Source organism: Syngnathus scovelli, chromosome 14, assembly GCF_024217435.2.
Source record: "Syngnathus scovelli strain Florida chromosome 14, RoL_Ssco_1.2, whole genome shotgun sequence".
NCBI classification, from domain to species: Eukaryota; Metazoa; Chordata; class Actinopteri; order Syngnathiformes; family Syngnathidae; genus Syngnathus; species Syngnathus scovelli.
The window spans coordinates 10,421,513-10,435,101 of record NC_090860.1 but is presented as its reverse complement, the minus strand read 5'-3'; the positions used below and the strand labels follow the sequence as shown (position 1 = coordinate 10,435,101).

The 13,589-nt window shown below is 42.3% G+C and overlaps 1 protein-coding gene and 1 long non-coding RNA gene across 4 annotated transcripts; one reads left to right on the top strand and one right to left on the bottom strand.

Moving 5' to 3' along the window:
* Window positions 1-181: 181 nt before the first annotated feature.
* On the bottom strand, window positions 182-5,755 carry LOC125981409 (uncharacterized). Its single transcript, XR_011088122.1, has 3 exons — window positions 4,937-5,755; window positions 4,582-4,768; window positions 182-1,968 (listed from the first exon to the last, which is right to left on the bottom strand). It is a non-coding gene; the product is annotated as an uncharacterized lncRNA (long non-coding RNA).
* A 1,683-nt stretch (window positions 5,756-7,438) lies between these two features.
* On the top strand, window positions 7,439-13,488 carry LOC125981406 (14-3-3 protein beta/alpha-1). Of its 3 annotated transcripts, none has more exons than XM_049741479.1 (6): window positions 7,439-7,603; window positions 8,154-8,525; window positions 11,638-11,758; window positions 12,022-12,185; window positions 12,263-12,358; window positions 12,489-13,488. In XM_049741479.1, exons 2-6 carry the CDS (start codon window positions 8,232-8,234, stop codon window positions 12,561-12,563), a joined length of 750 nt encoding a protein of 249 aa, XP_049597436.1. In that variant the 5' UTR covers window positions 7,439-7,603; window positions 8,154-8,231; the 3' UTR covers window positions 12,564-13,488. The 3 variants fall into 3 exon arrangements, with proteins under 3 accessions (XP_049597436.1, XP_049597437.1, XP_049597438.1); XM_049741480.1 differs by having other exon boundaries at window positions 7,468-7,603; window positions 8,106-8,525; XM_049741481.2 differs by having other exon boundaries at window positions 7,479-7,599.
* Window positions 13,489-13,589: the final 101 nt, after the last annotated feature.

Here is a 13,589-nt window from a genome sequence, read left to right as displayed (position 1 = left end):
ATTATCTTTTATTTTAATCAAATCTGAGTATTAGCTGGAATTGTGCGTGTATGAAAAACTAAAAAATAATAAAATACTACAATATTTGTTACATTAACGTGTCCTAAATATTTTACGATATTCATTTATGACATTACATTTAACGAAAATTAATTTATAAACATCATTTGGATTCCACTATTAAGGCAAAATAACATTATTTTTACATTTTATACACATGGTATTTTATTGTGCATTTCAAATTAAAAATTATGAAAAGTAATGAGGTATGAAACAAAAATTCACATCTATGTTGATCAAATAAGAAAAAAATAATACAAATATTTAGAGATTAAAAGAAAAAAATATTCTGAAATAGAAAAAGTGCTAGACAAATGCTTTCAAAATGTAACTTTCAAACTAGAATATTAAATAAAAAAAGGGAACCACACACACTTCCCACACACATACACAGTGTTGCACTTGTTTGTGGTTGAGACAGTCAGGAGAGGACATGTAGAAGCCTGCACTAGTCAGTTTCTGTTGTCGATGAGCCAACCGTTGCTACTGCTTAGAGATGATTGAGAAGACAGAGCAGCGAAACCTCTGTTTGAGAAAAGACCCATTGTATCAACACTTGTCACTGCATTCTGATTGATGGGTCAAATACTCCTCCCAACGTGAATAAGCGACCATTAAAAAGCTGAGTTTCATCTAAAGAAATTGCCAGGATGAGGTCCAAACTCATCTCCACTTTGTGATGCCATCAACAATAAAACTCAGCAAAAACAAAATACCATATGTTTTTTACATATATATGTAACCTTCATCTATCAAGTATTTGAAAAACCTATTTTCAAGTAATTTATACAAGTTAAACTTTTTGGTATAATCATTTTTAGTAATAAACGAAACTTAAAAAAAAAAAATATTAAAAACAGCCCCCACTATGATGCATTACAATTCAGTGGCACCACAATATTAAAGAAACTAAATTATTAATCTGTGTGATAGTGTGGCCTATCATCCACAAGAGTGCAGTGCGAGCTCACTTTAGGGAGGAGAATTTAAAAAAAAAAATTCTGAAACAGCTTGCATAACAAAACCAGAACGTTTGTCTCCACTGATCTGTTCCAACATGTCTAATAGAGAACACGCACACACATATACACACACTTGAACATAATAAAAGCGCAATTTCAGACAGCTCAAAGGATCTTTTTAATGTACAGTGGCACCATTGACCCCCCTCTACTTTCATGCAAATGTCTGTTGGACAGTGTGAATAATTCCCTGCCAACATTAATTAGATTGTGACGATTCGTAAAAGATAAATGACGGCCGGCTGAGCCTCTTTTGCAAGGAGCCCTTGTATGAAAGGAGTGCTCGTTATGTATTCACACAAAAACGCGTGCGTGTGTCACGTTCATGCTTTAATGAATATTTCACCATACTGCAATCTCCATTATCATCATCATAGATACAGGAGGGTGTGCACACTTGTGCAACACGGGGATTTTTTTTATATCACAAGAACCTGGCATTTGAATAGGGTGTGTAGACTTTTTATATCCACTGTGTGTGTCTGTTGCCAAACATCTCCAGTCATGTAGAGACAAAGGAGAGATGAATATTTAAAAACAAGCCCTAGCAGGCAGAACGAGGTTCAAGAAAACATGAAACGGATGGATGAATGCATGGATCCACTGAGGAGAGGAAACAGGAAGCAAGACATAAAGACAGGAAGTGCAGTAAAGCCCATCCTCCTGCTTCTCCTCCTCCGCCTCCTCCTCCTCCTCCTCCTCCTCGTCTTCCTGCTAGCAGATGCTCCCGTGTAATTCACCTCACAATCCTCTGCACTGGTACCGGCAGTCTGTCGACAGTTACCATGGAAACTGCACCGGGAATGTGCTCACAGTGATGGCGCCATGAAGACCTGAAGATGTTTTCTGCATCCATCAGCATGGCTGGGATGGATCTTATTTCCTGCTGTCAATTTCACAATTTGAAATGAAAAATGTGTTATTTGCTACGGTGTCATTGTTCTTCTAACAACAGGGAGCCAGGAAATCATTTTCAATCGTCAAAACACACACTCATATTCAAACACAGAACCTCAAAACAGTGAGGCAGTTGTTTGAACCGCTACGCCACAGTGCTACATTTAAGTAAGCATTAACAGAATTTGAAAAAAAAAATATAACCCTAACCCTAACCACCTAACATTTCAAAATGTTAATAGACTGAACTTTACAATTTTAATTACATCTAATGATGTTCAGCAAACAAACACAACCACAAGACAAGAAATGAATGCACACTCAAGACAAGACGCTGACTCGCCCATTTTTAATCTTCCTCTTTGTCTGACTGAAGCAACGAGTCTGTTTACTCGGTGGTGACAACACTGTTCTGGCATCCTCCTCGTCTGACCTCGCTGTGCAAAGGTCACGCACTGAGCGACTTCTCTTTTTTTTCCTCAACTGTCCTAGGTCTCCATAGCAACAGCCAAAGTCAGGGTGTGAGAGGGCGTCATGTCGCGAGAAGAAAGGAGCTTTCACCGCAGATGAATCACGATGTCTGAGTGTGCAAAAAGCTCACGATCGTCATTTATGCTACGCCCAATTTGACAGGAGTATGATAGCTTTAAGGATGACGAGCTTGCCCAAACATTATGACAACTCTAACAACCTTGAAGTCTGATGATATCCAAAATCAGAGCTGCTTCAAATGTTGTGCCTAACAAATAGAATCATGTTTTTTTTTTTCAGAGATAGTCATCTCAAAATATTGCACAATAATAAACATGCAAGTTTAGCAAATCAATTCTCCCCACTGAAATGAATTGAAATGTAATTAATCTGTTCCAGCCCCACTTTAAAAAACATTTTTATGTTGGATTAGTCTGTGTGTGAGTAACTGGGTGTGAGTAGTGAAAAAAATTATCTGTTAATCCGACTTCATTTACACAAAAGAAAATCTAAATTGTGATTTGTAGTCTCTTGTGCTTGTGCCCGGTAAAAAAAAAAAAAGGCTTTTAAGAGGAGCAGAATAGCAGATGGAGGATACATGGCACATAAGAGGAGGGAGGGGGGAGAAAGGGGGCGGGAGGGGGGCGGGGGGGAGATAGTCGAGCGCTGCTGCATTATAACTGAGTGAGGTCACCTTGGGAGAGAAGAGGAGGCCTTCAACAAGCACTTTCATGAAAGGAAGGGAAAAAAACATGTTTGGAATAGATAGGGCATGATCGCACACAGTCACCCATTTGATTTCTCTTTGTCATACAAAGACAGAGACATACTTGATCTTTTTTTTCCCTTCCCAACTTCATGACAATAACATAAAATGACAACAGCAAAAGTTAAAATTATTGGTAGAGGAAGCTGTGCCCATATTTGGGACATGAATCCTTCCTGTTGGGAGGAGGACATAGAAGAGGTGGCTACTTCCTCCAGGGATATCCTTTGTGTGTTTATAGACACACAAAGGATATTAGTACCCGTCCTGGCTCAGCGCCTGTTGCAAATATAGATTTTACGGCAAGTGGACTTTACATAATACTCAAAAGGGCAGGCAAGGTTAAAATATTTGCCACTTGTGAAATTAATATAGACAGCTAAAAGGAGGAAAGGTTCTTCCCGTGTGGAGTTTGCATGTTCTCCCCAGGTTCCTCCCTCATTCCAAAACAAGCTTCTGACACTATGTGACTCAAATTCTGGCCTTGAGTGAGAATATGAATGTGAAGTTGTTTGTCCGCAATTGCCCTTGTGATTGGCTGGCTACCTGACTCCAGGGCGGACACCAGTGGAGCCTGTAATTCTTGGTGAGATTTCATTTCAATGTCTCTGAAGTTGATTTATTGTTGGGTTATTAGTCAAATTTTATAAAAATAAAAACAGCTGCATATAAACGTCTTTGTCGGAAGTCACGTAAACATTGCACGCTCCGGTAATGTGTAGTTGATTCTTATCGGTGTTATAAATCGCTCTTTCATTGTTTCCAGCGGTTGCGCAACGTTGCCATAAAACTAACGACACTGTGAGATAACAGCGCCATATTTGCTGTAGCAATTTGCACTTGGTCAACCGGCATGGCTTGTGATTCATCGGCAGGAGATTTTTTACCTGCTGTCTCTTTTTGTCTCTTTGAGTCAGAGCCATCTTGCTGTTACTAACAATATCCATTTTGCCCCAGAGACGAACCGGGCCAGACCACAAAAGACAAGCGAGCGCAGAAACAACACCCTCCATTTTACGCAATCTATAAAATGCAGAATGGGTGAAGAAGAAGTGTGTTTGCTTTGATATGTGTGTTGTTATTCTTTTTTTTCCCAGCAAGTGGGTGTGTTATAGTGAGAGTATTTGAATTTGCCCTCGCATTTGCATTATGTAACAGCCAGCACAATCTCGCGTAGGACTGCGGAATGATAGCAGCACGTGCTGTGACCTTCTGCTGGTGTCAGCCTGCAAAGTCGCTTTGATTAATAACTCACACAAACTGGTGGCACCGGTTCAGCCCGACTGTGTCAATGATTATGATTTTCCTTTTGATTAAGTTGTTGTTATAAAGTGCACACACACACAGACTATGTTAATGCATTACCAGGAGTACACTGGAAAAATGCTCCAAACTCGTCAGTCAATAAATCCATCGGAAATGAGGCATGCCGGTGAATAATTGAGTCTGCATCCTGCTGACATCATCATTCTGTCGTTGGAGCCAAAAGCCCCCCTGGTCAGGACGGGGAGAGCTCGCCTGCTGGTCCACACTTGGAACATACTGTAAAACACTAAACAAGAATTTTTGGAGCCTGCCATTGCAAGTGAAAACAGGAAATAACAGTTTGGTTTGGTGAGTGGAAGTTTTGGAATAGAAGCCAACACACATAATGCAATTTTAAACCATAAGTATATTAAATTATTCCTTTAGGCTCAAAAATGTTAAATTGTGACTTTACCATTTAGATGCCTTGCGATTGGCTGGCAACAAATTCGTCGTCCCTCTGCCCACTCGTGACTCATAGAAGCCAACATGGCTTTTGCAATTACGTTTGCCCATCTCCAGGTCTGCGTGAGGCGAATAGATTCACGCATTGACCACGTTCATTGGTTCTGAGGGAGGGCATGTCGGTAGGAGTGCAGTAGAAACTTCAAAACTGATTTTTTCTTTTCTATTTTACCTCACGAAAGAGGAGGAAGGGGGAGGCTTGGGTGGATGTGACTGAGCTCTGAGTCAATCGTCATGATTCAGACGTGGCGTTTATAAACTCAAAGAAGTTATGATGATAAATTGTCTGGTGGGGTTCTTGGTGAGGAGGGTCTTAACATGAAACAAAAAATACTCTCTACTTTTCTCCTTGTCTCATATGATCACATTCGGACACCATCACAAAATGGCGTAACTCCTTAATGTGCACATTCAGACACAAGTCTCCCACTTTGGGTGGAAACACTGTTGTGTAACATTTCATTCCTCCTCCACACCATCGCCCAACTCTGCTTTCGCCATCCGTTGTGGGATGTTTCACGCTTTCGTGCCTCTGCACTTTCACTACATATTGAGTCAACATCAAGCATCAAATTTGATCAAGAATGTCTGAATTACTTCAATTATTTAATCTGCACTACCTTTCTCACTCATTAATGCAGACCTAAACATAAAATGGCGTCCCGATCAGCAATGGATTGTTCCTCATACCCCTTTGTTGAGCACAGATCTTTCACCGGACCAGACCGATAACCCGGCCAGCGCGGCTGTGAGGGTAATTACCGCCCATCAATAATTGATTGTCATTGCAGTTGCTGCAGCAGAAAAGCACATTGCGATAGGAAAAGCATTTGTTGGATCCCTCTCTTCTTTCTCACACAGGGAGGGGGCAGGGCCTCACAAAGAGGCTGCAGTAATGCTTAGCGGCTCTGAGGTAGCCGTAGCGCTGCAGCATGTCGCATGCATGGGACTGCGGAAGAGGGTGCGTAGAATTGATTGACAGGTGGAGCAAGCACAAGCTTGCGTGTCTCTCCTTCAAGACATACGGCACATATTTTGCATCGTCCATGCAAAAGTAGCTGTAGATTACACACAAATGCACATGCATGTTTCCAAGGCTACATGGCTCTTCTTGATTGTTTATCTCTGCCTGTGCTGAGTTAAATTTGTTTGAATTAGCTCTAATTATAGGTGAGGCTAGTGAACTGAAGAACAAAGGCTTAATTGCTATATGCGACAGACTCACTATACAATATAAGACATGGCGCACCTTTTAAGCGTTTAACTCGGTCACAATTCACAGTATCGATTGTAAAAAATAGCACGCGCATCATATTTTGTGTGTCGAAAAGACGGCTACACAAGGCCCGCTGCTCACTAATATCAACCGGAGTGGCTCAAATCTAGAGCTGACGCCGTGGGATTTCCTATCCTATTAATATTGCTATTTCGAGCCATCTGGCCTACTGTGGACAAGACAGTCTATAACTGAGAATGTTGGTTCTAGTGACCGAAATAGATGTCTTACTTCCTATACACTGGAAGGCAAATGTGAGTCTGTGAAATAAAAAAAAAAGAGCGAAAGAGAGGGGCCTAGTTTCATTTGGTTGCATTCAGGAAATTAGCCTTTATGTTCTTTCCTGTTGAGAGCAAATGTTGCCATATCGGTGTCCTCTGGCCTACTTCAGCGTGTGCTCTGGAAAGTCTCCATGATCACGTCCCATTGGGTCGGTTCGACTTGGAGGAGAAGAAAGATGAAATTGCCACCGTGTGCTACTTTTTAGTCAAGACGTATTTTATTGTGTTTAGTACCTGGGCTTTCAACGAGGACTTACTTGACTAAATACACTTAATGCCATTAGTATCACTATGCGATTATACCTTCATTACTAAAAAAATGTAATATAGCAGCATACACGTATGCCATACATCATTTAAATGTGTTATGTCACTGCAAGCAAGCTTCTTTCCATGGCCTTCCCATGACTAAAAAAGGGTGGGACATAAGTGAGTAAAAAGGGCAGGGCAGGGAGGTTGGAATTTGCTTAATGAGAGCAGCAATTATGTTTTCCAAAGGCCTTTTTTCCCAAGAATAACACATCTTGAATCGACTCCTTTTTATCTTTTTATGGCTTAAAATGAGTATATTAATGATTACATCAACTTTTTTGGCACCGTATACTATTAAATGTTCGCTTAATAGAGAAAGGATTCAAATAAAAGCAGAATAAAAATAGCATTGTGCGTTTGAGCGTGATCGTGCCACGCCTAGTGTCCTCACGACGTGCCAAACTCGGGAACGATTGGACCGATATCTCCCTGGCAACGCAGTGACGTCATCTCCCTTGCTCTAATTGGAGGAAACCCCGTGCGACCTGCCGCTGCAGCGTTCCGGTCTGCCAAACTACGATTTGATCCCCCGCCTCTCACCCCCGCGCTCAATGTCTATTCGCCGGCCCTCCCCAAATTACCTGTCACTCAAAAGAGATAGCGATTTTCAATTGGAGAGTCGCTCCTAAATAACCCGCCCTCCTTTAATCAGGTTCAGTTGGACTTTAGCTGCCGCGGCTTGTTCTTTGCCTTTCTGCCCAATCCATCGAATCGGACCTATTTGTGAAGCGAATTCGGACCTCTGTAGGTGAGATACCTTTACTAATTCATTTTATGCCTTCAAGAAAGCGTCCATAATGTCTTTCCGACAGCCAATATGATCAAAGAGGACTCCGTCCGTTTTCGTGAGCTGCGCTTTCGGTGACACTTTTTCATTGATAGGAGTGGCCCGTTAGCTTAAACGTACAGCTTTAGCTTCGCTAGGCTAAATTTGTAGCTAGCTAGCTACCTCCAGACAACTTTGTGGCGGGCTGCGGTACCGACGTGACTCAGCTTGGCCATTTCAGAGCCCCTTTTTGTTGCTAGAAATCAAATTTGAACTATTTGCAGTATTTTTGTTCATTATATTACATCAAATGACCGTTACGTAATCGCGTTAACGCTCATTGTGTTTCCCAAGGCGATGTAAACGCACTAAAAACGTTCACGTCGTTTTCTGTTATAAGTAAGTGTAGTTCTAGTATTCCTGATGTATGAAAAGATGATGTTTCGATTTTTCTCCATAAGCGATCGGTTATTTTTTTTCTCAGCCTGTCACGCTGCGGTGGTAATAACGCCACTCCTTGTTCCACTCCCAGTTCACAGTCCCCGACTCTCGCTCGCCCCGTCCGTGTTGTCTGATCCATCGCTCCCAAATCAATTATACAAACAAAAAAATGGATAAAGTGGATCTTATCCAGAAGGCCAAGCTGGCAGAGCAGGCCGAGCGTTACGACGACATGGCCGAGTGCATGAAGGTGGTCACTGAGAAGGGCGAGGACCTGACGAACGAGGAGAGGAACCTGCTGTCCGTCGCCTACAAGAACGTGGTGGGGGCCCGGCGGTCCTCATGGAGGGTCCTCTCCAGCATCGAAGCCAAGTCTGATACTAGCGAGAAGAAGCTGCAGCTGGTTAAGGAATATCGGGAGAAAGTGGAGAAGGAGCTGCAAGAGATCTGCTCGAGCGTTTTGGTACGTGGCCTTTTTAATAATGATTTCCAGAGAACCAGGCATGATATATAAGAGCTGGATCAACCAGTCAAATATTAGGTACAGCTACATCAAAGTTTCTCCCATTTCAAAGATTAAAGCGTCAAAGATGATTAGATTCATTGACGTAGGTGATTTAACACTGATTTCATCTCATGACAACTGATTTGTGTGTGTGTTAAAAAGAGGCTTCATTAAGACACATTTCTTAACCAGTTCAAACTTGAATGAGCAAAACATGCAGCTCATCCAGAAACGAGTGAGCCAATACATTTGCCAATTTCAGTCTGTATTTTGTCTTCAAAAAGTATTGAACACTAAGGCAATGGCATATGGCGATTGTAACGCAGTGTTGCTATACGTTCTGAAGTTTTTGTTTTGTTCTGTTTTTACCCCGGCGACGGGAATTGCCAGCATTCCTACGCAATCCCTGAGGGGCTTGTAATTGCTCGTTGGAAGGTTGCATGTCATTTGTGACAAACTCAAAATGCTGCAGGGCGATTATTCCATCTTTTGTTATTTAAATTGTCATCTGAGATTTCATTTGTTCCATCTAGGGGTGATACGTGTATAAAATCTCAACCCTATTCTTTAACACATTGTTGCATGGGGTGTATAAGGAAGTATTCTGTGGTTTTCCTCCAACTGTTTTTGGGAAGCGAGAATTTTAGAGACGTGTTATCACATCGCATTGTTCCATCTATTGGTATTGGGTCGTTGAATGAGGTGATTATATTTATAGTAGAACCTCAACGTCACAGTCTGTCAGATGCTGAATAACTTCTAAATAGTTCACATTTCATAAATTCTGACTTGATTACAGGCTCACACTTATGCCATTATAATACATTAACTCCAAACTGGGTTGTTTTATAACTTGAAATTTAACTGTAGACAGAATGAAATGGTGAATTTAAGAATGAAATGGTGAATTTAAAACAAAGAAACTTGGTAACCTTTGAAAATGCCTCATAAAGGCCAAAGAGTGGATGCTGTCACCTAGTGGCATTTTATGGGTATTTCTGTAATGAATACGTTAAATTGTCTTTTTGGTCGCGTCATTGTGGTGCAGTGGATTTTGATGTAATCGATTGTACCGCTCGTCTTATACCTTGCCAGACCTTTCCCCATGAGTGAGTTCCATTCCTGCTTTGACAGTTGTTAAACTTGCTTTTCTTTTGCCCGCAAGGAGTTGGCATCACCCAAAAATCCGAACACTTGTTAAACTGATCCTTTGAATGCTCGCGGAGCTGAAGTCATGGGAGATTTGCTTCATGCCACGCAATGACAGGTTTTGGGGCTTTGGGGATTCCACTGCAATTGGAACATCTCTCGCAGGACCCCTTACCCCAACCCTTCTATGTTAATGTGCAAATTTTGTATCCATGCCGTGTCTCTCATCTGGCAGATGGATCGCTAATGTGTCGAGCCATGTGCAATAACCGACATGCACAAACAGCTCCCACTAGTTAAACAGGATACCTTTCACCGGGGCCATATTTTTAAGCTCACGACTTTGGCCTACATTCGAAGTACTAGTTCCGAGCCCGGGTTGGGGGGGGCGGGGCTCTGCTCTCACTTCTTGATTAATCTATCGCAGCAGCAGGGATTGCATTTTGCATTATTCCCCCCATCCAGCCTTGATAGTGGATTAGAGAAGATCGGGTTGGAAGATTCTAGTAATGTCCCCTGGGCTCCTGTCTGACGGAGACGCCGCAGGGGCTGTTCCCTGCCAGTGACTCAGCCTTTTGTGTTTCTTCTGCTGAGTGTTGCAGAAGGGTGTGTCCCTCCTCAGGCCTCAACTCGTCGGTAGAAGCCTTCCGGCTTTTCTGACTCGCTCCAAAAAAATTAATCTCGGACCACGTTAGCCACGAGGAAAGATTTCGGCTTGTCCGGCTGCTGGTTTGGTTTGTTACCTTTTGTAAAAAGCAGTGACATTTAGGCAAAACATTTTGAGGGGCTGAAATATGGAGAAAATAGCCTGTTCGGAAAGCAGTCATTTTTACAGGCGAGTGTCAGAATTCCCACAGAAATGGAAATGGAACGGTCTGAGAACAGCTGCTGTCTCAAGAGAGAGCAGTCATACATTAATCAGGCACCATCATTAAATATTTGTCCGGCTCGACAAAAGGTGATTTGAGGTAGTCTAGTTCTTTTCCTCACATATTTACACAGGTGCAGTAAGCTTGATGTCGTGAAGCAATAATTGTCCAATTAAAACTGTTTGACGCCTAAAAACGAGATAACATTGGTTTAGTAATTTGATGGTTTGATTCTTGCATTTCCTTCCTCCAGTTTCAATGTGTCAGTGACTGCCTTTTTTTGTTGTTGCAAATACTTCCTTAGTCGGTTATAAAAAGCCACCAATGCCCCAAAGATAAATTCTTGTCGCCCGTGTGAATCGAGACAAGCTCGTGACCAGTCAGAACCTTCATCTGGCGACGCCGTTTGCACTCTCTCGTGAGGGCCGGCCACTGAAATCAGAGCTTTGTGTGAAAGCGCCGCCAAGAGAGCATACCTCCTCCTTGTCTTTTGTGCACAGCTTGCAGGGGGAAAGGAATGCTCGGCGCATGAGCCGCGTGCATGTTTTGACCGAGCCAATGGTGGCTTGTGGACGTGACTTGGGAGTGGTTGCCGGGAGGGATTTGGCTCAGACAAGGACACTTTCTTCGCCCTGCCAAGGCTTGGAATCCAAACCTCCTTTTTCTTCATTAGGTTTGAGGTTTATGGTGCTTTGCAGATGGTTAATCTGCGCTGTGCTTTAATTGAAGTAGGACACGTTTTTCCTCCACTTTATAATCTCCGTTGAAAGACCCATGACGTGTCCTAGAAAGGCCATCGCACGTTATGATTTTTATGTTGCCGCTGTAATCCACCTTAGGCAGTATGTTATTTATAGGGTTGGTAATTATAGCCCCACTTAGGATGGATTTTTAATATATATAAATATTTGTGACATGAAATAATGGGATGAAAGTCATCTGATGGCAGAAGTCACATTGAGGAGTGTGTGTGATTTGTTCTCTGGTCGATGTTTATTAGTGTTACCGCATCTAACCAAGTCCCCCCCCCCCCTCCCCCCCTCCCCCTACAGTCACTGCTGGATAACTATTTAATTAAGAACTCCAAACAAGAGAGCAAAGTTTTTTACCTGAAGATGAAGGGGGACTACTATAGATACCTCGCTGAAGTTGCCTCCGGAGATGACAAGAAAAGTAAGTGGACCGCATTTAACGTTGAATTATTAAAACCTCCTTTATATCTTTGCACTCCAACTCGGAATGTGTCATATTATGTCTGACTGTTTGCTGGAAACGATGTCACGGGGGCCCCATTTCAGAAGCTAGAGCAGTCGTGGGCAGGCGCTGACTCAGCTTCCGCACAAACCTACCGCGTGATTGTAATGTTCTGATTTGATCAATCAGCGCTTTTTCTTTCTTTCTGATTGACTGTTTCACCATGACGTCTTCTTCATCAGAGATAATCGAAAACTCGCAGCAGGCGTACCAGGAAGCGTTTGACATCAGTAAGACGGACATGGACCCCACACATCCCATCCGCTTGGGTCTGGCTCTTAACTTCTCCGTCTTCTACTATGAGATCCTCAACTCTCCAGAAAAAGCTTGTGAACTCGCTAAAAAGGTTTGTGCCCAGTCTCGCACCATTTGCCACTCGAGCCCTATGGAATTGTTGTTCCATTTTTTTTGTTTTGTTTGCAGGCGTTCGACGAGGCCATCGCCGAGCTTGACCAACTAAACGAGGAGTCCTACAAAGACAGCACCCTCATCATGCAGCTCCTCAGAGACAATCTGACAGTGAGTATCCTCTTCTCACATTGCACAGAATGAGCATTACATTCGAGCTAGAGTTGTTGCCTGAGAATGCACAGTCACTGCCGGATAGTGTTTAAAATGCAACCTGTGTCTCGCATTTATCTCTTCTCAGCTATGGACATCGGATACCGCTGGGGAGGAGAACGACGCCGGAGAAAGAGGTGACTCCGGCGAAACTGAGAACTAGAAGAAAGTCCTTGACCTCCAAAAACAACAAAAGGATTAAAAAAAAAAAAAAAACTTTTTACACATCCGTCATTCCTTATTGCGCCATTCTTCCAATGAAACCCATTGCTCCAAAAAAATATAATCATGAAAAAAAGTAAATTGGAGAGAAAAAAATGAAATTAGGATGACTTGTAAAAGTAAATCCCTCCATTCCTTTGGTTTGTGTGTGTGTCCTGGCCTTTCAGTATGTGCAATTTCAGCTGTAGAAAAGTATTGATAGCTTGACATGGTATTACGCTCTTTTCCTAAAGTTAGAGGCAGAACCCCTTAAAATTCATTGAGCAACAGGAAGTTTATCCAAGGAAGATTTTGTGTCCAGGTTATAATCATAGTTTCCTTTTCCTGCTCTGTATGAAAAAGAAAAAAAAAAATAAAGAAATAAAAATTGTGGTACGGTTACAGCGTCTGAAATTCCACTTCAGATAGTTTTCATGTTGCAGGGAATGCCAGTGTTCCACGCATGCTGGCGGCAAATACTTAGTAGTGCCCCGTCTGATTAATCCTCACTTTATGACGCCACTCTTTCACTGAAGCATGTCTGTTTGCGGGGAATAGCGGGGGGCTTGACTCACTGACACGCCGGGACCTTTTCAATGGGGGGAGATGAAGAGAATTCTGTCATTGCATGTCTCGAGATATTACACTGGAATGGGAACAAATGCTGTAACACACAAGCGCAAGTGTCAACTTTAATATTTTTCAATGCAGGTTTGTACACATCCTAAATGAGGGTGGTCTGTTTGTCTGTCCAGTGATTGTCATTAGAGATTTGGACCACTATTGTTTTGCTATTCATTCGATTGTAGTCCCCTAAAGCCTTGTGGAAACCGTTTGAATCCCTGTGTAACAGCTACGTTAACATGAATAAATCATTTTATAAACCATCCTCTTGTGTCTTTAATATTTTCTTTATTGGACTGTACCTTACTTTACCATGTCGTAATTTGTGCCAGCGATGATTTTTCTCCTAGCCAACCCTGGACTA

Excerpts from the sequence above, each read along its gene's own strand:
- LOC125981406 (XM_049741479.1), top strand. The coding sequence starts at position 8,232 with ATGGATAAAGTGGATCTTATCCAGAAGGCCAAGCTGGCAGAGCAGGCC. Across the intron at positions 12,186-12,262 it reads CTTGTGAACTCGCTAAAAAG|GCGTTCGACGAGGCCATCGC; the intron begins GTTTGTGCCCAG and ends TTTTGTTTGCAG. Across the intron at positions 12,359-12,488 it reads TCCTCAGAGACAATCTGACA|CTATGGACATCGGATACCGC; the intron begins GTGAGTATCCTC and ends ATCTCTTCTCAG.